The sequence below is a fragment of the Peromyscus leucopus genome, chromosome 5, assembly GCF_004664715.2.
Source record: "Peromyscus leucopus breed LL Stock chromosome 5, UCI_PerLeu_2.1, whole genome shotgun sequence".
NCBI lineage: Eukaryota > Metazoa > Chordata > Mammalia > Rodentia > Cricetidae > Peromyscus > Peromyscus leucopus.
The window spans coordinates 33,333,020-33,356,828 of record NC_051067.1 but is presented as its reverse complement, the minus strand read 5'-3'; the positions used below and the strand labels follow the sequence as shown (position 1 = coordinate 33,356,828).

Below are 23,809 nucleotides of genomic sequence, written 5' to 3'. Positions count from 1 at the left end.
AATGTTTTCCTCAATATTTTTCATATTTTGTGTGTGTGTGTGTGTGTGTGTGTGTGTGTGTGTGTGCATGTGTGTTGTACACCACAGCATGCAGGTTGAATTCAGAAGACAGTTTCTCTTTTTCTAATATGTGGGCTCCGGGGACTGGACTCAGGTCACCAGGTTTGGCAACAGGCACTCTTAACCTACTGAACCACCTCCGCTTATTCGGCTCATAGTTTTGGAGGGTGGCAGTTCAAAACCAGATGGCCATGTCTGTTGGACTCTTGTGGGAAGAGTCCCTTTGGCTGGGTCACAACATGGCAGGAGCTGTTTGCAGAAAGTGACAAGTGTATGGGGTGGTGTCGCTTGATAACCTACTTTTGTAAGGACTCTCTTAAAATATCAATCCTTTCTGGAGACGGTGCCCCCAGTGATCTCACCACCTTCTGGTAGGGCCCACTTCCCAAAGGTGGCTTCACTGAGGACCACGACTCCAGCACATGAGCCTTTGGGAGACACATTGTATTCAAGCCGGTCACTGGCTTCTGTCATGTAGCGGGTGAACTTGGCCCTCTGACTTGTGTGGAGAGCTGCTCTCACTCTGGTCTGTAACACTTCCCTGTGGCATTATTGAACCTTTGGGAGTTGAAAAGAGGTGAGTCACGTAGCGTGAGTATTGAGCTAGTTTTCCCTTGCTTTTCAACTCTAGCGAAAACAAAAGCCAGATAGTCTTCCCATTCAGTGAAGCAGAATGCCTGCCAGTCATATACTGGCTGAGTATATGATGCATTTAGGCTCAGTCAAGAAGGAGGGACTTCCAGAGCCACTAGTTAGGGGAGCCACTGACACCTGTTGGAATCCTCTTAATATGACCACTTTTTCTCTTGGATTTTCTTTGGCTGTCTCCTTTGTGAATGCATGCAGTTCCAAAGAGTAACAAGCCTCTAGGTTCCTGTGAATGAGGCTGCCGTGTGACTTTTACTAAGAGGATACAAACTAATCTCAGATAGGGCTGAGATGATGGAGATGATTTCGTGCATGTATGTACAGTATGGTGAACCAGAGGGTTTGTTGGGAATGCCTACAGGAGCATAGGTGACTCGCAGGTAGCTGCATCACTGAAAAGCTCCCCTGTGTGGGTACCAACCTACTGAAGTTGCATCCTTGGATCTCCTTTCTCGTTCCCTGTATCCCAGGCAGCTCCGATAGAAAGTCTCCTTTCTCCAGCAATGGTCCGTGGCTTTTGTAGCCTTGGGATGGAGTCTTGGGGTCTTGTAACCTTCATGGGTTTCCCAAACCTCAGAAATCTCTTTAGCTTTCTGATTTCGGGGTCTTCTGAGCCCCCACCCTCCCTCCAGGGGGAAGCGCTTCAGATTTGAGGAAACGGCTCCTCAATGCAGCCTCCTGTTCTACCTGGACTGTGTTCCAGCTTTAGAGTCTTTGTTTTCTTCCGTCTGTCAACGTTAGGCTCTCTGCTGAGCTTTACAGCTGTCTTGAGAAGAGGGACTCTTTCTTTTTTTTTTTTTTCGAGACAGAGTTTCTCTGTGTAGCTTTGCGCCTTTCCTGGGACTCGCTTGGTAGTCCAGGCTGGCCTCGAACTCACAGAGATCCACCTGGCTCTGCCTCCCGAGTGCTGGGATTAAAGGCGTGCGCCGCCATCGCCCGGCTGAGGGACTCTTTCTACATCCTTTTTACTACGCTGCTTTTTATTCATTCTCCTTCCCAAACATTTATATCTTTCCATTCTCTACTCTTTAAATGCTATATTCCTAAATCTTTACCTGCGTGGCCCAATTCTACATGCAGTTCTCAGATTTTAAAAAGCTGTCTGATTTCTGGCCTGCCTCTTCTTCAGTCAAACAAATTCAAACTCTCTTTTGTGTGCTTGGTTTACAAGCAGCCAAGTGCGTTTTGACTTAGTTTCAGGTATTTTTTTTTCCAGCATGAGTAATTCATCATTTCTGATGAAAGATTTCCATTAGTTTGTGGCATCTCTTAAAATCCTTTTAACCTATGATTATCTAATGGAACTTTGAGATTTAAATCCTAGATTTACTATCAGAGTTTTTTTTCCTTTATGGAAGCAAAGGTCTAGAAATGCCAGTTGGTGTAGTGAATGAGGACTCATGTTTTTCCAGGAAAGTTAGACAATTGCATGTTTCTACTCTTTTGTATTTAACCAACACCGTGTTTTATTATGTTGAAACATATATAATGCTATGAAATATGCCATTGCCATTAAATATACTATTAATAAATATAGTGATGATACATAAGGTAAATATATATGCATGTTATTTTATATTTTCATGTTTACTGGCTTCTCACTGCAATTCTTGTTGGAATTTTCCTAGAGCACAATTTAGGAATATAAGGGCCTTGGTAACTACAGACTAGGGAAGGCAAAAGATGTTACTTTATTTCTTTTTATTTTATGTGTATGAATTTTTGCCTGTGTGTATGTCTGTCCAGTGTGTATGTGTGTGTATGTGTGCATGTGTGTGTGTGTATGTGTGTGTGTGTGTGTGTATGTGTGTGTGTGTATGTGTGTGTATGTGTGTGTGTATGTGTGTGTGTATGTGTGTGTGTGTGTGTGTGTATGTGTGTGTGTATCTGTATGTGTGTGTGTGTGTGTGTGTGTGTGTGTGTGTAGTCCCTTCAGAAACCAGAAGGGGGCAATGGATCCTCTAGAACTAGAGTTGCTGACAGCTGTAAGCTGCCTCCCATGTTAGGAGTGGAACCTGAGTCCTCTGTAAGAGCAACACGTGCGTTTATCAGCCACGCTGTCTCTCCAGCCACTCTGGTTAGTTTTAAAAACAAGAGTTAAGAAGACAAGGCTGCAGGCCCTCCATTGGCTTGGTAAATACAGCGTGAGAAATTTTAACCTCCCTGAGAATGGGTTTTCATAGCACCTTTTACTCCAGTGTATGTAATAACTTCTCTTATAGTTTCCTTCATTAAAGCTGTAAACATGTTTTCTACTGCCAGTGATACTCCTTGGTTAGATTAGAGGACTGTTACAATGCTTCCCATTCACGATGGTAATGAGGATTTGATCTGAACACAGTGTCTTTGATAATGAAACAGTGTCACCTGACCCCCAAGAGGTCACACATTTGATGAAATCACCAATGGTTCTAGAACATGCATGGTCACATATCACACTTTTGACAAAGGTTTTCTGAGTATTTGACCCAGGCTGGACCAACTTGACTTTGTCCTTTCAGAATACAGGGCCCCAAGTCTACCAGTTCTCCACTCTGTCTCCCTCTGTCTACTTTTTGAAAACTCTCCTAACATGCTCACCACCTCTTTTGCTTCTGAATATAACCTTCATTCATTCTTTTCTTCTTTTGTTCGTTAACAGTATTGAGACCCTAATGGAGATGGTAGGCACTACGGATACTGTTAGGTAGCTGTTTCTTTGGAATGGAACCATCCCTGAGTGGAGGGAAAAGGGACTTCATAAAATAGGAAACTTACTAAACTTATAAGACCCCAAAAGTTCATGAAAGTTACAAAAGTCACAGTGCTCTTCCCCACGGTCACAAAAGTCATAAACAGTTGCTCGAGAGAGTAGACATTCTGGTGGACCTGCCTGCATGTTGGGAAGGGAGCTAGGAATGTAACTTTTATGAATTGTTATCCAACTCAGGGTAAGCTTTTTGGGGGTGCAGCAGCTTGAGATACACCCATGTTCCTATGAGAACCCCTGGCCCATGCTTCTGTAAGGCTTCCCAGTAAACTCATTAATTTTTCAAGCTAGATTTGAGTAGGATTGTTCCTCTGGCTGGTTATTGGTGCCCCGTGAAGAATGAATAGACATTTGTCAGTGTCTTCGCAGAACAAAAATCATGTGACAGCTACACAGATAAAGCATGGCCTCCACCTTCTTGAAGGTTTTTGCCTAGGTAAGGAGATCACTACACAAGAGCGCGAGAAGAATGTTCCTGCGGACATGGAGGATGCTGCCCCAGCAACAGTAGCGTGTCTATTATCTTGGGACTGGGTGAAAGGGAGCTTCTGGTAGGAGGTGGTGATTCTGAGCTGAGATCAGGACTGAGGAGGAGAAATGGACAAAGCCAGAGGCAGGGGTCAGTTAGACGGCTGCTGGAGTTATCGTAGGTCACCATTGTGATAAAAGGGTGACTTGACGGGAGGAAGGTAGGTGTGGCTAGGGGAGTGGACAGATTTAGAATGGGCGAAGGAGGCATCGTATACAGTGTGCAGAGACTGAGTCCATTTAGGTAGATAGAGTGATGCAGTTGTCTGGCTAGTTCAATGGATAAATTAACTAGTTATCTACCTTCCCTTAGATAAACGATAGAGTTCAACAAGCAAGAGGAAAATGGTGAGCTGTTGTAGATGGAATGATAGTGATGACTGTGTCTTTTCCAAGTGGGGATTTCAGTAGGGCAGTAGGGTATATGCCTGGGAATTCAGGAGAAGACAATTTGAAAGTAACAACTGGGTTTTGTTGATGTAGAAGTGATTGATCACCTTGCCTTTATTTATTTGTTTGTTTGTTTTTTCGAGACAGGGCTTCTTTGTGTAGCCCTGGTAGTCCTGGAACTAACTCTGTAGACCAGGCTGCTGAGTGCTGGGATTAAAGGTGTGCACCACCACCTCCTCACTCACGCTCACCTTGCCTTTATAGTGTGGCAGAAGAAAAGCCTGGCCTGGCCTGGGCCCTCGGAGGCAGCATCCTCAATGGAGAGGAAATAGCAGTGACCAAAAAGGCAAGAGAAGGGGGCCAGGAAAATGTGGCTCTTGTGTCCAGAAGAGCAGAGTCATGTGGGGGCAAGTGACACTAAGAAGTCCTGGTGCTCACTGGCTTTAGTAAAATAGGAGAATCTGGGCCTCAGCCAGAGCAGATGTGGAATGTTGTGAATGTTCTATAGTTTATGAATGAAGGGACAAAGGTCAGTAATGGAGTCTGATTGTGAAAGTGAAAATCCATACTGAGTATGGTGGTACATATCTACAATCCCAGCATTTGGTAGGCTGAGGCAGGACAATTGGAAGTTCTAGGCCAGCCTGGACTACTAAGTCCTGTCATAACAAAACAAACAAAACTTCAAAAAGTTTTTCTGTAACCCCAATAGAGAGCTGAGAAGGTTGGAAAATTAATACACACTAAAGAACAGCTTGCTTACTATTGAAACTAAAATTAACCTACAGTTGATCATTGTGTCTTTGCAACTGAGGAAGGTTGATTCGTAGGGATGTGCAGTTGCTTCGAATCTTGGTCCATGTTGATTTCCTTTTTATTATACACAAATATTTTGGAGAAGGTGCTGATGTAATGAGAGCTCAGAATAGCGTAGGTCCTAGGGGACATACATAGTGACAGTATCCCTCTTTTGACAGCCTCCATCCTCCATTCCTCAAAGGCCACCGAGCCTTGAGGTCCCTCCACTTTTGGAGATGTGACATTTGTGCTGTATTCCAGCTAAACCCCATGAGAGCTTTATTTTATGAAAACTAAATGGCAATGTATTTTATTTTCAAATTAAACCAAATTAAAATTAATTTTGTTTTGAGACTTCTGAGAATTTCACAACGTATTCTGAGATAATTGGTTTTGCCCCTGGGTATTGCATAAGACAGCAGCCCTGGCTGTGCTTTTTTCCTTTGTCCCTGAAGGTCTCACTCATGCTAAGATCCTAATAGCAATTATTATTATTATTATTATTATTATTATTATTATTATTATTACTGACTTTGGAGAAACTTAATTTGGAGTGATGAAGTTCTGTCTTAACATCACCAAGGAAAAGGTTGTTCATGGTTAGTTTTTGTTGTTTAGGAGACAGCATAGGTTATGGGGTGAAAAAGCCACTTGGGAGTTTGTTTTTCTTTATCTTTGCCTTCTTTAACCTTCGTTTTACCCACGGGGAAAACACTGGTGATAGTTCCACTAACTGCCTTATTAGTGACGGGAAACAGCTAAATACATGTGGAGAGAGAGAGAGAGAGAGAGAGAGAGAGAGAGAGAGAGAGAGAGAGAGAGAGAGAGAGTTAGTTTTAAATGGGATGGCACTACCCTGTCATAGTATTGATTCTGGTTGGACTAATTTTTAAAACTAATATTTACATTTTATATGTAAATATGAGTAACTGAGAATTTAAAAGTAAAGAGGAGAATAGAACCTGAGTTGTAAATGTTGTGTCTTTAAAACACAATTATTAACCCAAATGCCATTTGGAAAAGCTGGCGGGCCAATTGCCTTTTTACATGTAGGCCGTGTGAGTTAATAAACTGTGTAGGAGTTTATTATTTGTGAGGGAGTTGTGATTTGGGGGAAGTCTCTGCATCCTGTGCATGACTTCTACTAAAGATTGTTCTGAGAAACCGGTGGCCTCTAATTAGTTCCTCTGAGCATCCCTCTTCTGTTCAGCATCAGAAAAAACAGTTCACAGGAACAAAAGGGATGCTGGTTGTAACATCCAGCATGTGTTGCGCATTTAATGCTGTGTTCACCACCTGACATGTATTAACTCAATTCTGTGAGAGCAGCTACACTATTCCAACTTTTGTGTGTCTGGCTTATGTCCTTACATTCACTTGTTTATCTGTGTGTGTGTGTTTACGTGTGTGGATCCCCACACCAGCTGGGGCCTGGGGATTGGACTCAGGTCTGGCAGTGGGCATCTTTGCCTGCTGAGCCCTCCTCCCTGCGTTCCTCTCACTTTATAGATTCAGCCCGTGTCCTACTCACACCAGGGAACAAGGTGGCTTCTGCTCCACGAGGCCACTTTCTCACTTGTGCCGTTGCTTGCTGCTGACTCGGGGACTGTGCTCAGCTCCTCTGGGTGATGCTCCTCCTCTGGGTGAATGCTTGAAGATGTCAGTCTACTGACCACGGAACTCTCCGGCTGAAGGCCGATCAGCTGTGAACATGTGCTCGATCGCTAGCCAGGAAATTGAAAGCAGTGCACCCCAGTTTCTCACCACCAGTTGATTGAAAACGGCTGGGCAGATTCCTCATCCAGTGCCAGCCTCGAGGGGTGCGGGTGGGGGTCGGGGAGAAACTGTCTTATATTCGACTAGTGGGCGTTGAAACTGACTGACTTCAGCATTTGGAAAACAGAACTAGCGGGACTAGAAGTTTGAGTAACTGCATCATTCAGTGGAGCCAGGACTTTATCTTACATCCAAGACTTCACCAGTGAGTAATTATATGTAGAAAAGTGTTCTGTATGGTGTTGTTTGTAACAACAAAAGCTGTAAGTAAGCAAATGAGAACTCATAGAATGGTTGAGAGAATTCTGTCATGCACATAATAACATCCTGGACAATTGACACACAGTACACTTTGCCTTCTCTCCTAGATATAGGACTGATTTGAAAATAAGACCCTAGCAACTACCACCAGAGATTAAAATATTACTTTAATAATGATGGAACTGATTGATCACAATAGTTTTACTCTCTGCTTACTATTTATTATTATTATTATTATTATTATTATTATTATTATTATATTATTATTGCTGGAGTATTAAGGGTTGAACCTAGGGCCTCATGCATGCTGAGCTGTAACTCGTATCATTCAGCTCTATAGCCAATCCTACCTCTTTCTTCACTTTTTATTTGGGGACAGGATCTCTCCAAGTTCCCCAGGCTGGTCTCTCTGCATCACCAGGGTCTTACATTTTCACTCTGGAATGAAACCGACTTCCTGTCCTCACAGCAGCAAGACTCCTGGGGTAGGATAATATGCAGAGAGCACAGATTAAGAATGCCTCTGTGTAGACAGGCTAGTTCTCCATGAGGGAAGGCCTTAGGGCCTGGACTGGGCATGCTCAGTGCCTCCCTTTGACGTTTGTTAAGTCACCCACCCCCTACCTGGGGACTCCTTGGGGTGGATAGGAAGTGGAATGCATCTTCCTTGTTATGGTTTCGATCTTAGACATCCTCCAAAGGTCATGTGTTGAGGGATTGGTTGTCATCCATTAGCAATGTTGGGAGGTGTTGGAACCTTTTGCAAGAATGGGGACTAGTGAGTATTGGGGGGTATGATATGCCTTGAAGGGCAAATGGAGACCTTGGCCCTTCCTTTGTCCTACTTTGCTTCCCAGCTTTCATTAGGTGAACAGACCTCCTTCCTCATTTATTTTCTACTGTGATGCTCTGCCCTGCTACAAGACCACAGCTATGGGACCAAGTGCCCACTAATGGAAACCTCTGATGCTGTGGGCCACAAACCCTCTCCTCCTTTAAGATGACCTACCCCAAGTATTTTGTCACAGCAACCCAAAGCTGACTAACATACCTTCCTGGGAAATGAAATGGAAATGACAGGCTGTCTGTAAAAAACTAAGGAGTGAGGAACGTTCACTGAGCCTTCCACCGCCCCATGCTGTAGAATACCCTGAAGATCTAAAAAGGAAAAGTTAACTCGAGAGGAACAGATCTGGTGTATTAGTTCCTTTTCTCATGGCTGTAGAGAAATTACCTGAGGAAGGAAAACTTACTCAGGCTCACAGTTCAGGGGATAGAGTCCAGTCTGGAGCAGAAGGCATGGTTGTGGGACCAGCTCTGGCCTGTGGGACCAGCTCTGGCCTGTGGGACCAGCTCTGGCTGTGATGGCAAAAGGCTGCTTGCTTACATCATGGTGGGTCAGGAAGCAGAGGGAGGGGACCCAGTGCTCAGCTGACTTCCTCGTTTCTCTTTTTATTCAGTCTGGATCCCAGTCTATGGCATGGTGCCATACATTGAGGATGGGTCTTTCCCTCTTGGCCAATCTTCTTTGGAAACACCCTCACAGGCATACTCAGAGGAGTGCTTGACTAATGCCCTAGGCATTTACTAATCCAATCAAGTTGACAGAATTAATCACCACACTGAGAAAGATAACCATCTTCATAGCTGAGTGGAATACCACATCACAGGGTAGGCATTATACCATGACTGTAGAAGCCAAAGGAGAAACCAATGCCTACAAATAGAAACTACCTTTTTCCATTTAAATGAAATATAGAAGATGTAGTAAGGAATGTTCACAGATCTTGTAAGAAGGAAGATAATATGGTGAGATTGTCCCTTCATTTAATTTTTTCATCTTTTATTGAAAATAAATTCCTGTCATCTTATTTAAAATGAGCATTTATTAATTTTATAATATAATGAAATTAGTGAAAATTCACATGGCTTCTTACAATAGACTTCATTTAGATGTGGTTTTACCCAGTGCCTAGAAGAAGGAAGGGCATGGCATCCCCTCAGTGTGTTTCATTCAGTCCTGGAACACATGGTGTCAGTTTAATTTAATATGGCCCTACACACTCCATATGGACCAATCGGTTTTCATGTTTGTTTGTGTGTGTGTGTGTGTGTGTGTGTGTGTGTGTGTGTGTGTGTGCATGCACACACGTGGTATGTGTGTATATGTACATGTGCCTATGTGTGTGTATGTAGAGGGCAGAGGTGGATATCAGATGTCTTCTGTGATGCCAGGCACAGTGGCTGGGGATCCGGACTCAGTCCCTGTGTTTGCAAGGCAAGCACTTTATTAACTGAACCACCCCCATAGCACCTCCCTACAAATATGCTCATTATTAAAATTTCAAATCACATTACAGTTCTATTAAGTGCAACCTAGAGATACATATTCCATATGAAGTTTAAAATATTTAAAGACATCTTCCAGTATAACAGCATTTAAAAACCAAACCCTGGGCTAGGGAATGCCTGTGCAAGCCTGAGGACCTAAGTTCAAATCCTCGGCCCGTATGTAAAGAGCCAGGCATGGCCCTCCAAGCCTGCAACCTCAGTGCTATTTGAGGGGCTGAGACAGGAAGATCCCTGTTTGTTTTTAAGCCCTGTGTAAACACTTAGGCCTATAATGTGCTGAGTCTTCCTGTAGCCTTCTTCCGATATATAAAGCAGAGGATGTGCAAGAGCAAGGGAATGTTAACAAAAGGCACGCTGGATTTGCCAGCCAACACCTAGGAATGCATGTCAAAAAAGTGCCAGTGACGTCATAGTTCCCTTGAGCCAGGTAGTAAAAGCAGATCTAGCTGTCAGGAGACTCCATCCCCTTCTGTAGAGTGTGGCCATGGTCTCCACCCCTCTGGAGACCACTTGAGAAATTTGGATCAAATCAATAAGTCTGATATGTTTTTGTAATGCAGTTAATCACTCTAGCATATGCTTATGTTCCCTTTATCTGCTACTTAGCAGTGTGATGAGTGGAAGCAGGACTCAGTTAGAATCACCCAGGAAATCTTTACAGTAGAAAGGACTCCCTCTTCCATTGTGAGGTCCCAGCCCCTATGAATATTAGTCTCTTTCAATTTTGTTTTGGGAGGAAGCAAAAATTTTTATTACATAATGTGTGTGTGTGTGTGTGTGTGTGTGTGTGTGTGTGTGTGTGTGTGTGTGTGTGTGTGTGTTGCTGCATGGGTTTAGACGTCAGAGGACAGTTTGCTGGAATTGGTTCTCACCATCTACCACATGGATCCTGGGAATTGAACTCAGATCATCAAGGCTTGGCGGTAAGCTCATTTACCTGACAAAACATCTCTAAGCCCTTTTCAATTTTGTTTTGGGGAGGAATTTTCTTTTCATTTTTAAATTAAAAATTTCTTTTAAACATACCTTTGATTCTAGTGGTCAATTGAGAGTCGTTGTCTCTGGGTGGTCTGGTTAGTCAATTAACTTTACCGTTTGTAGCTCAGCTAACTCATATGGAATTTTACAGTTCAGAAAGGGCTAGCACATTCCACTTAATGCCCATAACAAGCCTGTGGATAGATGTTATTTTCTCATATAAGTGAGAACATGGTGGCAATTCTGTACTGGATGTTATATTTTATTATCCATCCAGATTGAGAAAAGTTGATTACAACCTTGGCTGGGTGGAACTGAGTCACATAAAAAATTTCAGATTTCATAAAAACATAATATAATAACATAATATACACTTATGTACCATATATGTACATTTTATATTAATATATACACAATGTTTGTATTTTATATTAGCCATATAGACATTATACAAATGTATATTGCCTATATGCAACACACACACACACACACACACACACACACACACACACACACACCTGCTAGTCGTAGAGTTATTTTTCTATATCTATATCTTGACACATTCAAGCTTACAACATCATCCACAAATGTTCCACATGCTCTCCCAGGCCTCTTCACCATCCCTTATCCTCTTCAGACATGCAGAGTTCTTTGATAAGACCCTGTTCTTACATGGGCCCCTCTGACTCTCCACTCTGTGTTACTTCCACCTGTTTCCAAGGCTGTGGAGAGCCACAGCAAGGCTTGCTGGATGTGAGTCAGGAAGCTGTATTTGGACCCAAAATGTCTTCCAAACACCCATGTGTTAAGGTGTGAGGCCTAGTTGGACGAAGCTTAGTTACTGGGGCATGCCCTTGGAGGGGATGTTAGGACCCTTGCCTCTTCCCGTCTGTATCTTGGACCTTAGGAGGTGAGCAGGCCTCCTTTACCACATGCCCCTGCCCTGATGTTCTATGCCACCTTGTGCCTGAATAACCAAGGCTCATTGCCCATGAACTGAAAATATGAGCCAAATGACACCTTTTTTCTTTTTAAATGTTTTTTTTTCCATAGTCACAGGAAACAGCTTTCACACAGGACACCCGAGGTCTAGTTCTCAACCCTGAGGCTCAGCCCTCTGTGATCCAGAATGCGTACTAGGCTTATTTCTTCATCTAGAAAACAGGATGTTGGAATTGGGTGAGAAGGTGGAGTGAAGTGAGCTCATTGCTGAGCTCAGGAGCCAGACTCCCTGAACTCTTTTTCTTTATGACAAGGTTTCCCATAGCCCAGGCTGCTTTCAAACTCGCTGTTTATCTGAGGATAGCATTGAATGCCCAGTCCTCTTCCCTCTACCTCCTCAGTGTGGGGATTACAGGTGTGCCGCATCACATTGGGTTTTATGCAGTACTAGGGACTAAACACAGGTCTCTGTGCCTGTGAGGCAGGTACTGTGTCAAATGAGCCACATTCTCAGCTTAGATCCCCTAATTCAAATCTAGGATTGCCACTGACTTTCTGGTATGTGAACTTTTGGTAAGTTTCTTAACCCTTTTGTGACTTATTTTCTTTGTCTACCATATACTTCAAATATCTTTAGAGTTTTGAAGATGAAAGGACTTATTTAGACAGACAAGAGGCCTCAGACAAATTCTGGCCATGTGCTTGGTACCGTAAATATTAGCCATACCACCATTATTATTGGCTTTTTATACTGGCTAACAGTAGCAGTGAATTTTTCTTCCAGAGGAGGTGGGTGAGAGCAAGTCTGAATATAGGGTTTTTCAGATCCCACATAGTCCTGAAGTATCCTTCCCTGTCTACTGCGTCAAGGATTATAAATATATGACTTTTGGGTAGATTTAGCCTTGTCATGACTAAAGAGACGCCATAATCATTTGCCCCCCAATAGTGTCAGTCTTTAAAGGTTGTTCGTTCTCAGTTGTAACTAACACAATGCTTCGTGATATTTTTAGGACAGGACAAACTGGAAGTCTTCCTGTGCAAATTAAACTGTCATCAAGTATGTGCTGATTGTTTCTCTGGGAATTAAGAGGGCTAATCTCATTTTACTCAAAACTGCTGGAGGAGGCTTGGTACATGAGAATACAAACTCCGGGGACTTGGCGAGTTTTACTCAGTGAACAGTCATTGGCAAGAACTTTTAGCCCTCATAATGTTACTTCAGATTTCTGCTGGACAGCACTGGTGTCTTGTGGGTGATGAGGAGCCTCAGTTTAACTCAGAGTGCTACCACGTGGTCGAGTGTTTTCAGGAGTTGGTATTTTAGTTTGCTTGGCAGTTACTGACAGTCTTCGAGATGATTAAATGAGATAGTAGGTGTGAATCACTTTGAACGGCAACTGACAATTGTTGAGCCCCTGACACATGACATGTTTCCGTAAATGCTGATTGCCAGGTTGGGGAAATGGCTCAGTAGGTAAATTGCTTGCTCCATCAACATAGAGAGCTGGGTTCCCTTATCCAGAAACCATGTAAGAACTCCAGTTGTGAGTAGCGCTCATGTCAGTGCTGGGGGATGAGATAGGTGGATCCCTGGGGATTGCTGGCCAACCAGCTTAGTCAAATTGGTGAATTCCAGGTTCAGTGAGAGACTCTGTCTGGAAAAATAAGGTGGGGAGTGACAGAAGAAGATACTGGATGGATACTGTGCATGCACACATACATGAATGCATGCATTTTTAAAAAGTGCTTTTTGTCACTGTTCTCAAGCTTGTGTGTTTGAAGCAAAGGACAAAGGATAGTGGACTTTTTCAACATGCATAAACCTAGGGTGAACTATCATTCCACAGGGGTGGTAGCATCCAAGCAGGGCCAGCAGCTGGGTGGTCCTATTGGCAGTCATTTTGGTATAGCCTCTATGTAGTTGGCTCCAGGTTATGATGAGGCCCACAGCATCCCCTGCAGCCTTGGCTTTGGGCTCTGCCTATTCTCTCCCTTCTGAGATAAGAACAGTAATGTCTACTTCAGCTCATGGGTTTGGGAAGAGGGTTTTTATTGGGCAGCATTACAGGTTGGAGTCACATGGTGAAGTCCTCCAGTGTCTTGGGATGTGACCATGTTTCAAGATGGTCTTTAAGGACATGGTGATGAGGGTGGGCCATATAGAATGTAGTATAGTTGGTGTCCTTATACGAAAAATTAAGACAGTGACACACAGAGACAGGGCAAGATAGTCAGTATACCTAAGGAGAAAAGCACCAGAGAAGCTAGTCTTGCTCACATCTCGGGCTCAGCCTTAAGTCTCTGTTGTTCAAGACACTTGGTGTGTGGTACTTTGTTATGGCAGCACCAGAAATTCTACAGGCAGCTAATAATTTTCTGTGAGTGGTAGTGCTTCTTGGGAAAATGCTAGGAACTGAGACTTAGTGGCACAGAACCACGAGTGACCTCTGTGGACTTTGTGGACCTCCGTGGACTTTGCTGTGACTTCAGCCATTGCGCTTCATGCTAGTGTTCCTAATTGTCTCCCTGTGTCTAGGGAAGCAGGCTACGGCATAAAGCTGTCAGAATCATTAGTGCGAAATCATTGTCCTCCATCCGTCCTAAGTACTCAATAAAAGACACTTATGTTCAGGATGAGAGGAGCTATCAATGGAAAAATCTGCTGGGTTGCAAAATTATGCACATTGATTATCCATCTTTAATAACATTTGCTTTTCCACAGGCTGGGGAGAAAAACAGTCTTGTCGCAGACTTAAAAACATGTCTTGCTGACATTCCAAGGTGCTGGGAATAAGGATCTCTTTGAAAGTAAAAAGTAGCTAAAGGGTGTGGAACAGACACTTTTTGTTCATTGAAACAGAAGACAGAAGGGCGTCGCAGTCCGAGTTCCCCCTTCAGCTTTTTGAGAGCACTGTTTGTGGTGGAAAGACGTTCCTTTGAGTCAGGGATCGTTTAATCACGTTGGTTTTGTCTTGGTGCCCATAAAGCAGAGCTGCCGAGGAAAATGATCCAGGCCTGCCCTCTTGCCTGGTCCTCTTGGTGTACTGCTACTACACCGTGAGAGGAGGGGGAAATCATTTTAGACCTTTGATATGTGCTGTCTGTTAAAAATAGTGCGCTTGCCTCTCTTCAATTAGGAGGAAGGCAATATTTTTAGGTCCTGACACAGTTTGTTTTTAGGTGGAAGCCACGAAGGCCATGAGACAGAAATCCCCAAACAACAGCTTTCTTCTACTGGAGTGGGTGAATAGCCAAGGTTATTTACAAGCCCCATTTGAAAAGCTCAGCACAGCATACCCTGGGTGGGTGGGTGGGATAAGAACGCACACTTTGGGGGTGTGTTTGATTGCCTGCAAGTGCCTTTGAAATCTTGTAAAGGCTGTGGAAATTGAGCCTGTGCTGGATCTGAGTCATGCCAGCTTAGCTTGTGTTTGGGAATCTGATCAACAAAACAGCTGCCCTCTACTTCTTTGTACAGCAGGTCCACACAATGCTGCAATTGTGGTGACAGGGCTGTTAGCACTCAGGAATGAAACTGCAGCCCCCAGCATGCCTCTGGAGGCTGCAGCGCTGGAAAAGGAAATAACCCGCCAGTGGCCAGTGTTCCATGTAAATGTGAAGGATTTAATAAAACAGTATCATGATGCATGCCCGCACAATGTCTTTATCATGCTTCCTCTAAGAGGTGGGGTTTAATCTTTGGGGGATTTGGTGTATGTTGAGTTCTTTTCATGAAGATAAGTTTTTACAATGAAAAGGGAAAAATAAAGATCTCTCTCCATTCCCCCTTCTGGAAACTTCCTTGACTTTCAAGTTTGTCTCTACTGTGGGTTTATAAAACTCAGCTTAGGAGCTGAAAATCCAGAGAGTAACTGGGTTCAGGGCTGTATTGCCTCTTCGTACAGAAGCAAAGGACGAAGGTGACTTGGGTACCATGTGATTGTTGGGTAGGAGAGAGACTGGGTACAGAGCAAGCAGGGAAGGGGTTGGGGATGTCAGTTGGAAATAGCCCTACAAGAGTTGGTGAATTCATCCTGCGCTCAACTTCTGCACATGCTAATTTGGAGAATGTAGTCTACTAAAGAGTGCATGTACTATTTCAAGTGGTCATATGTATTAGCTTCTTCAGTCTAAAGATGACCCTAGGTGATGGTAGAGCAGGGGACTGATCAAACACCAAGGGGGAGCAGGGGACTGATCAGACACCAAAGGTGATCAGGCATGGAGGGCCGCCGTGTGGTTCTTACTAAAACTAGGGCTGTATCTAGAAGATACAGGAACCTCAATGAAGTTTGGGCAGGAAGGAATCTTAGCCAGTTCAAACAATACAATTGTTTTTAGGCTGTATTCTTTTTGTTTTGTTTTCTTGTAGTTTGAGTTTGAGATAGGGTCTTGCTATGTAGCTTGGCTGGCCTAAAAAACAGCGCATAACCTAGGCTGGCTTCAAAATTGTGATAATGCTCCTGCCTCCGCCTCCCAAATGCTTGAATTATAAGTATACACCATTATGTCTGACTGGATTGTGTCACTGGTTATTTAGCTCACTGAAAGCTTTCTTTCCCTTTCACACCACAGTTTCAAAGTGGATTATGCTGGGGTGGTGGTGGGGCGGGGGTAGGGGAGGGTACAACATGTGTTATTGGATCTTGCCCATAAAGTGCCTCGACTCGGTAGGTCTGGGGTGCTGGAGAAGGTCTGTTTCTAACTGGTTTCCAGGCAGGGCTATCACTACTGTCCTGAGGGCTGTGCTCCAAGGAATACTACTGTGTCCTCTGAATCATTTCTCATGTGCAAATGCTCCACGATTCCTGGCCAAACAGAACAAATTGAGCAAATTTCTGTGTGGCCAATCTCCTGAGTAAAGATGCCGTACTCTGGTTATAACTTCTCCCTGGGCTGAGAGGACACAATGTGTGATACACACACACACACACACACACACACACACACACACACACACACACACATACATTTAATCTTTTTTAGACAAGCTCTCACTGTGTACTCTGAGGCTGTACTTGAACTAGCAATCCTCCTGCCTCAGCGTCCCCTCTGCTGGAATTACAAGAGTGCTCTACTACACCAGTTTCTCACTCTATTTTGTGTGCATGCATGCCGTTGTTCATTTAGCCTAGATGAAAAGGTAGGATCAAAGCTTGCATAGAGGCTCCTAAGTCCTTTTCTCCGGGTCTTTTTAGGTCATAAGTAAAGGTGGCGTCTAGTGGGAACAGGTGTGTTTGGGTGTCTGGTGATATACAATCTTTTAAACATAGAAGAAAGAGTTTGGCCATCATTAAAGACAACAAATCTTTCTGAAAGTGCTATTTTTCTATGAGGAATCTAAAGTATGGTTGCTTTTTATTGAGAAAACAAAATGTGCTCATGTGGAACTGATACCCCCTCCTTCCTTCTCCCTTCTCTCTCTTCCCCTCCCTCTCTTCTCCCCCTGGTACAGAGCTAATGAATTTTAGTAACTGCTGCCCCCCTTTGAGTCTTGGAAAAATGCTGATGAAATCTTGTGGGGTCATAAATCCTTTTTTTTTTTTTAACTTATTACTTTCACAAAGTGCCTTGATACAGAATTTCATCCTCAATACTTTGAAGGGTTTGCATTACTTTTCTAGCTTTTGATAATGATTGAACCACTCAACATGTTTGGAATTAGATTGCGTCAAGTTTAAAATGCAATGATACATGTTTGTTCTTTCTAAAAAATTAGCTGATCTTTCCCATGGATTGTGAGGATTATATTTTTTCTTTCTCACTTCTTCCCTCCCTTCCTTGCTTGAACTCATATATGCAACCAGGGATGATGACCTTGAACTACTGATCTTCTTGCCCTGGCCTCTCCATGATGTACTTCTTCCAGGGAGGCTCCACCTACTAACAATACATCAACCTTAGAAAAATAGCATCATCAGCTGTGGACTCAAAAGTTCCAACATACCAGGGGTGTGCTGCATTTAAACCACAGCACAAGGGCGTGCCAGACCATATACCCTTCCTTTTAGGGAAGTGCTGAAAGTCAGAAAAGGAGACCCAGTCAACAGACTTCCTGTCTCCTTAGAGCAGCGGTTTTCAAACTGTGGGTCATGAACCCTTTGGGGTCATATTAGATATCCTGCACATTGGATATTTACATTATGATTCATAACACTAGCAAAATTACAGTTATGAAGTAGCAACAAATATAATTTTATGGTTGGGGTCACCACAGCATGAGGAACCGTATTCAAGGGTCACAGCTTTAGGAATATGGAGGACCGCTAAATATTACACACTAAAATTTCATTCCATGGAAGGAGAGCATTTGAAGATTTGAAGGGGCTGGAGAAGGGACTTTTGGGTTTATCATTTCTTTATTTTATTTTTATTTTTTTTGTGTGTATGAGTGTTTTGCCCACACTCATGCCTGTACACCACATGCATATGTGGTGCCCAAGGAGGCCAGAAGAGGGTGTCAGATCCCCTGGAAACGGAGTTTTGGATGGGTAAGTGCTGCTGTGTGTGTGCTGGGAACTGAACAGGTGTTGTTAACCTCTAAGCCATCGACCCGGCCCTGGTTATTCCACCATGTAAAGGCACCATTCTTCTATTGCTCATCCCTTCTCCAAACACTCAGCTCAGGGGGAAGTCTAAGTTTCAGAGGCATCTTGGTATAGACACCTGAAAAGCCCCAACCAGATTTATACATAGGCTAAGCACCGAAAAAGTCTTTATTCTCTGTCTCTACAGGTTAACTTCGTGGCTTGCCAGCTCTTCGCCTTGTCTGCTGCTTTCTGGTTTAGAATCTACTTACATCCTGGTAAAGCCAGCCCGGAGGTCCGTCACACACTGGCCACCATTTTGGGCATTTATTTCGTTGTGTTTTGTTTTGGCTGGTGAGTATGAACCTCATAAATTCTAACGTTTGTCACTTGGACGTTTTGTGATGATATTCTTGGTAAGAAATACATGACATTGTGAAATGCCTCTTGTACTGAAAAGTTTGGTGAGACTGTGAATGCTGTAGATGATACCTTATTGTAAACTGATTGGGATGTCCTGGGAACCTTCGCTCCTGAGACTAGAGCTGGCAAAGAAGCTAGCCATTGGAAGTCAGTGCTGTCTTTTTTCCCCTTAGGATTAGACCTCTACAACCTCCTTGAGTCATGTAGATGGAACGCTACAAGGATTAATTCTTCCCAACAAGGGACCCCCCCAATCTTTGCAAATGTTGCTGTGTTTCTTGCCTTGTTGTTGGAGCCTTGGTGTTAGTCCAAAGGTTTCAGTGCAGGCATTAGGGCCATGAGTCATTCTCTATCAGATGGAGGGGTAAGCTTAGTGTAGACACCTCCTAACACCCAAACATGGCAGATACCTAGGGAGTGGTACTTCTTAAGGTGCATGCTTTAGAGACTAACATTTCTAGAAGTATCTCTTCAGGGAAATTTGTGAGTTTGGTGAAGGTATCAGGATTCTTCTCTAACCCTGCTACAAACCTTTGGGAAAGGATGCATATTTTAAATCAGTTACTGTGTTAAAAAACAAAACAAAATAAAACACCCCTGGTATATGGGGAAGTGTGGTTTTGGTACTGGTACTCTGAAACTTACAAAAATAGCTATGGTACTTAAAAAGCATAAAGTCCACCCAAAAGAATTCCTTTTGGGCTTTCAATTTTATATGGGATGTGAACATCTTCAACTACTCACTTACTGACTCTGGACATTCCAACGGCTGAAATTGCAAACTATGTCCAGGTTTTCTGGTGTCTTTTTGAGATATAGTGTTTTAATTCCATAGAACAATACTTTGACTTATGTTCTCTCATGAGTTAACGAATCCTTTGCTCTTTGGAATGGGTAGGGGTGGGTTATCCAATGTGTAGGTCAGTATGAATTTTTCTTAGTACCACCCCTTTCCTTCTATCTTAAAGGTATGCTGTACATCTCTTTGTGCTGGTGTTGATGTGTTATGGAGTCATGGTCACTGCAAGTGTATCCAATATTCACAGGTAAGATCCTGAGGTTGAGCAGTGTTCAGGGAGGAATTCTGTGATCTTCTGAAATGTGTTTTGCTTATTACCCCTGAGTGATGTATCTAAGGGCTTCCAAGATGTCAGAGAACAGGGAAGAGAGGAATCTTCAGAAAAGGACTTATGAAAAAAGGATGCAAAGTGGGATCCAGTTGAAAGAAGGTTTATCCCTTTATCAGGCAGCCTCAAGCTGGGCACAACTTAGATATTCTTAGTATGATGCAGCTGTAGAAAGAAATAAATTCTGGGGAAACAGAATGACATGTTTGCGATTCAAAATAAATGTGTGGAATGAAGGAAGCTACCTGGGTTATGTTTTAGAAAACACAAGCTAATCTATGGTGTGGGGTGGTGCCGGGAGATGGGTCAAGGGTCATGAAAAGAAGCATGTATAAATGTGCAGGGGTGAGGCAAAGTCCGTTCTCAGATTTGAGTACAGGTTTCTAAGTGTTTGCATACATCAGAACTCATTAGTTTGTAGCAGGAATCTTAAAAGTTCTTATTAATAAAATCAAACCTGAGGCGAGTTATTGAGGTCCATGCTGGTAGATCAGAGAGACAGAACAAGCCACAGCTAACCTCACCTGGTCAACTTCTCAGCTGGTCTTGTTTCCTCAGACTGGAAGCCTCTGTGTCCTCATCCTAGTGGCTCTCAGCTGAACTGCTGCTGGAAAGCCTGAAGCTTAACCAGCCACATGCCTAACCAGCCAAATGCTTCTAGTTTCTGGTCCTCACGCCTTATATATCTTTCTGCTTTCTACCACCACTCTCTGGGATTAAAGGCTGGCTTTCTGGGATTAAAGGCGTGTGTCACCATGCTTGGCTTTTTCCAATGTGGCCTTGAACTCACAGAGATCCAGAGGGATTTCTATCTCTGGAATGCTAGGATTAAAGGTGTGTGCTATCTCTGCCTAACTAGTGGCTTTTCTGTTCTCTGACCCCAGATAAGTTTATTAAGGTACACGATATTTTGGGGAACACAATATCACCACATTAGTTGTAGACTTTGAATACGTAAATGTATAGTATATAAGAGAACTATTCAGTGAGAAAGAGCTAAGTTGTGCTGTGTTGTTGGCTTTTAAAGCACAGAGGTAGTTTAATTCTCCCTTGAAGTCTGTATGATCACATGATCAGCAGCTAGACTGGTGGAGTGTGTTTGACAATGTCTGTCCGTCTTTCCTGTGGTCTGTCTGAAAACTCAGTGTTGTTTCTGCCTTTTGTGAACTCTAGAAAGTTATTTTTAATGTTTCTTTTATTAAAAATAATTTATTTGGTGGGGCTGGGGGCTGGAGAGAAGGCTCACTGGTTAAGAAAGGATATATACTGCTCATCCAGAGGACCCAAGTTCAGTTCCTAGAATCCAAGTGTGGTGGCTCACAACTGCCTATAACTCCAGCTTCAGAGAACTCACCTTCTGACCTCCTTGGACACCTGCATTCAAATGCACATACTCACACACATACACACACAATGAAAAGTCAAGTACATCTTCAAGAATTTATTTTTGTTTATATGTATGCATGTGCCTGTGTGAGTTTATGTGCCCCACATGTGTACAGGTGCCTGAGGAGGCATGAGACCCCCTGGAACTGGGATTACAGGTGGTGATAAACCCCATGGTAGGGATTCTGGGAATTAGTCACTGTCAGAGCAGCAAGTGATCTGAACTGCTGAACCCTATCTTCAGCTGCTAGTGTACTTTGTGAATATAAAGACTTTTATCTTTTGCTTATGTTGTGTTTTCAACATTTAAAACGATTCTTGGTACAGGCAACAGTGAAGGCTCAGTAGATATTTATGAAAGTAACAGCCAGGGTGCTTTGAAAAGACACTTGCAGGCCAGGTATGGTGGCACATGCCTTTAATCCCAGCACCCAGGAGGCAGAGGCAGGCGGATCTGTGAGTTTGAGGCCAGCCTGTCTACAGGGTGAGTTCCAGGACAGCAGGACTGTACAGAGAAACCCTGTCTTAAACAAAACAAAACAAAAACCTCAAAAACCCAAAACAAACAAACAAACAAGCAAACAAACAAACAAGCTGCTCACACTTGCTGTTTCTCTGTTCCTGGCTTCTATGGAAAGTCCCACTTCTGGCTTCCAGAAGTCCTTAATTAGTAAGGCCATCACCACACTTCTTAAAACTACTAACATGTAACTTTTTAATATATCATTTTGTAGTTACAATAAATTTTTCATTTTCAGAGGAAAGTCTTTTTATATGCTTTTAAATTTCATAGTCTCCCAACTTTGTGTCCAAATGAGCTGTGGAAATGTGATTTCTAAGCTCTCTCTCCTTGAAAAGATATTCCTTCTGGAGGAAAACTGGGAAGTCTGTTTTATTGATTTGAAAAGAACAAGTTTTGTAAATGCTTTACACAGTATGTATAATGCTTATAAAAGCCTTTATAAAAATGTCATGGTCTGGGTTTGGGTGTGAGATTGCTTGTCTTCTTAAACATGGGTTTGAACAGCAATTAAATCCTTGGTTCTCAACCTTCCTAATGCTGAGACCCTTTACTACAGTTGTGGTAGCCCCCAACCATAATACTATTTTCTTTTTTGGTTTTTAGAGACAGGGTTTCTCTCTATGTAGCTTTGCGCCTTTCCTGGAACTCACTCTGTAGCCCAGGCTGGCCTCCAACTCACAGAGATGCCTCTGCCTCCTGAGTGCTGGGATTAAAGGCGTGTGCCACCACTGCCCAGGCCATAATACTATTTTCATTGCTACTTTATAACTGTAATATTGCTACTGTTATGAATTGCAATATAATTATCTGTATTTTCTGATGGTCTTAGGTGACCCCTGTGAAATGGTCATCTGACTCCCAAAGGGGTCATGACCTATAGGTTGATAACCACTGAATTAAATGATTAGTAATAATGTTACATTTTATAGCACATTTCCTTTTCTTTTTTTCCATTTTGTCACATTGTTTTTTCTTTCATTTTCCCTCTTAAACAACAAACAGACAAAGTATGAAACAACAGTCAAACAAACAAAAACCCTAAACCCTCACGGCTTCTATTTGGTGTTCGCCAGCTATTCCTGAGCACACCGTCCGCCCTGTGTGTGGAGGCCATGCTCCCAGCATCACTCCATTGAACTAAACTAGTTTTCTTTACCCCGCGGTCATCAACGGCAGATAGCTTCTTGGCGAGGGGTGGGACTTTGCCAAATACCTATGATAATCTTGTCTGGTCTTCCTCATTCTGTCATGGCACTTATGGGGTACGTTCTGGTTTTTAGAGGGTCAAAAGCTAGCCCTTGTTCCGAGGCAGGCCTAGGTTTCCAGGTCCCACTCCAGAGTCTGGGAACGAGACACTCCAACCCGGGCGGAGCTGAGCCGTTCATAGACAGACCATGATTTTCACTGTAACGATTTTGTGGTAGCAGAAGGCTCTGCTATGAGAATAAACATGGAAGATGCTCAAACTTGTTCTTCCTCTTTCTGTTTGCTTGAGCGGTTGCCAGTTTGCAAAAGCAGGGAGTGGTCCAGTTCCCAGAGGAAGAACTCCATGTAACTTCAGCCACGTCCCAAAGCTGTTTTCCTCAGTTGTTTCAGGGAAAGAACAAGAGGCTGAGGTCAGAAAATGTGAAATCCGGACAGGTGGGTTAGCCTCCCTGGGATGAGTTTCCCCAACTCCCTTGAGGTCTGGGGTTTGTAAAAGTGTGAATGACTTTTTTTTTCTTTTAAGTTAAAAACACTTGTGTGGTTATTTCTGAATGATTATGAATACCCCCTCATGTGTACGCAGGTGTGTGTAGGTAGGCGTATGCATGTGGTGCGTGCATGGGTAAGCATGCATGCATGTATGCAGAGACCAGAGCTGAATGTCAGATGTCCTGGTGTCCTCTTCTGGTGCTGGACTTCTCGTTGCCTTGAGACACTGTTTCTCACTGAAACTGGGAGTTTACTATTTTTGTCTAGGCTGGCTGTCCAGAAAGCTTCTAGGATCTGTCTGTGTCCACCCCCCCCCCCACCCTGCTCAACTTCTAGAGTTACAGGCAAGTACAGCCATGACCAGGTTTTACGTGGGTGCTGGGATTTGAACTCAAGTCCTCATGCTGGCATAGCAAGCACTCTCATCCACTGAGCCATCTTCTCACTTCTCGTGATTGCAAAGTCTGAAGACTACGATTTCATGATCCCATCTAAATTGTTCTCCTTTTCATGTCCAGTGTTGGGAGTTCCATCTTGTGGCTCCAAAGAGATATGGAGAGGTAGTGTTGTCTGCTCTCTACAAGGAACCCATTTCTGGCCTAGCTGTTGCTCAGCATGTTTTCAGAGAATTCTTAGGTACCAC

At 43.3% G+C, this 23,809-nt stretch overlaps 1 protein-coding gene across 1 annotated transcript in view; it reads left to right on the top strand.

Moving 5' to 3' along the window:
- Mboat1 (membrane bound O-acyltransferase domain containing 1) overlaps positions 1-23,809 on the top strand; it is a 105,974-nt gene that overhangs the window by 36,119 nt on the left and 46,046 nt on the right. The window contains exons 2-3 of the mRNA XM_028881009.2: positions 18,221-18,366; positions 19,404-19,481. Coding sequence (XP_028736842.1) covers positions 18,221-18,366; positions 19,404-19,481 — 224 coding nt within the window. The remainder of the gene's footprint in view (positions 1-18,220; positions 18,367-19,403; positions 19,482-23,809) is intronic.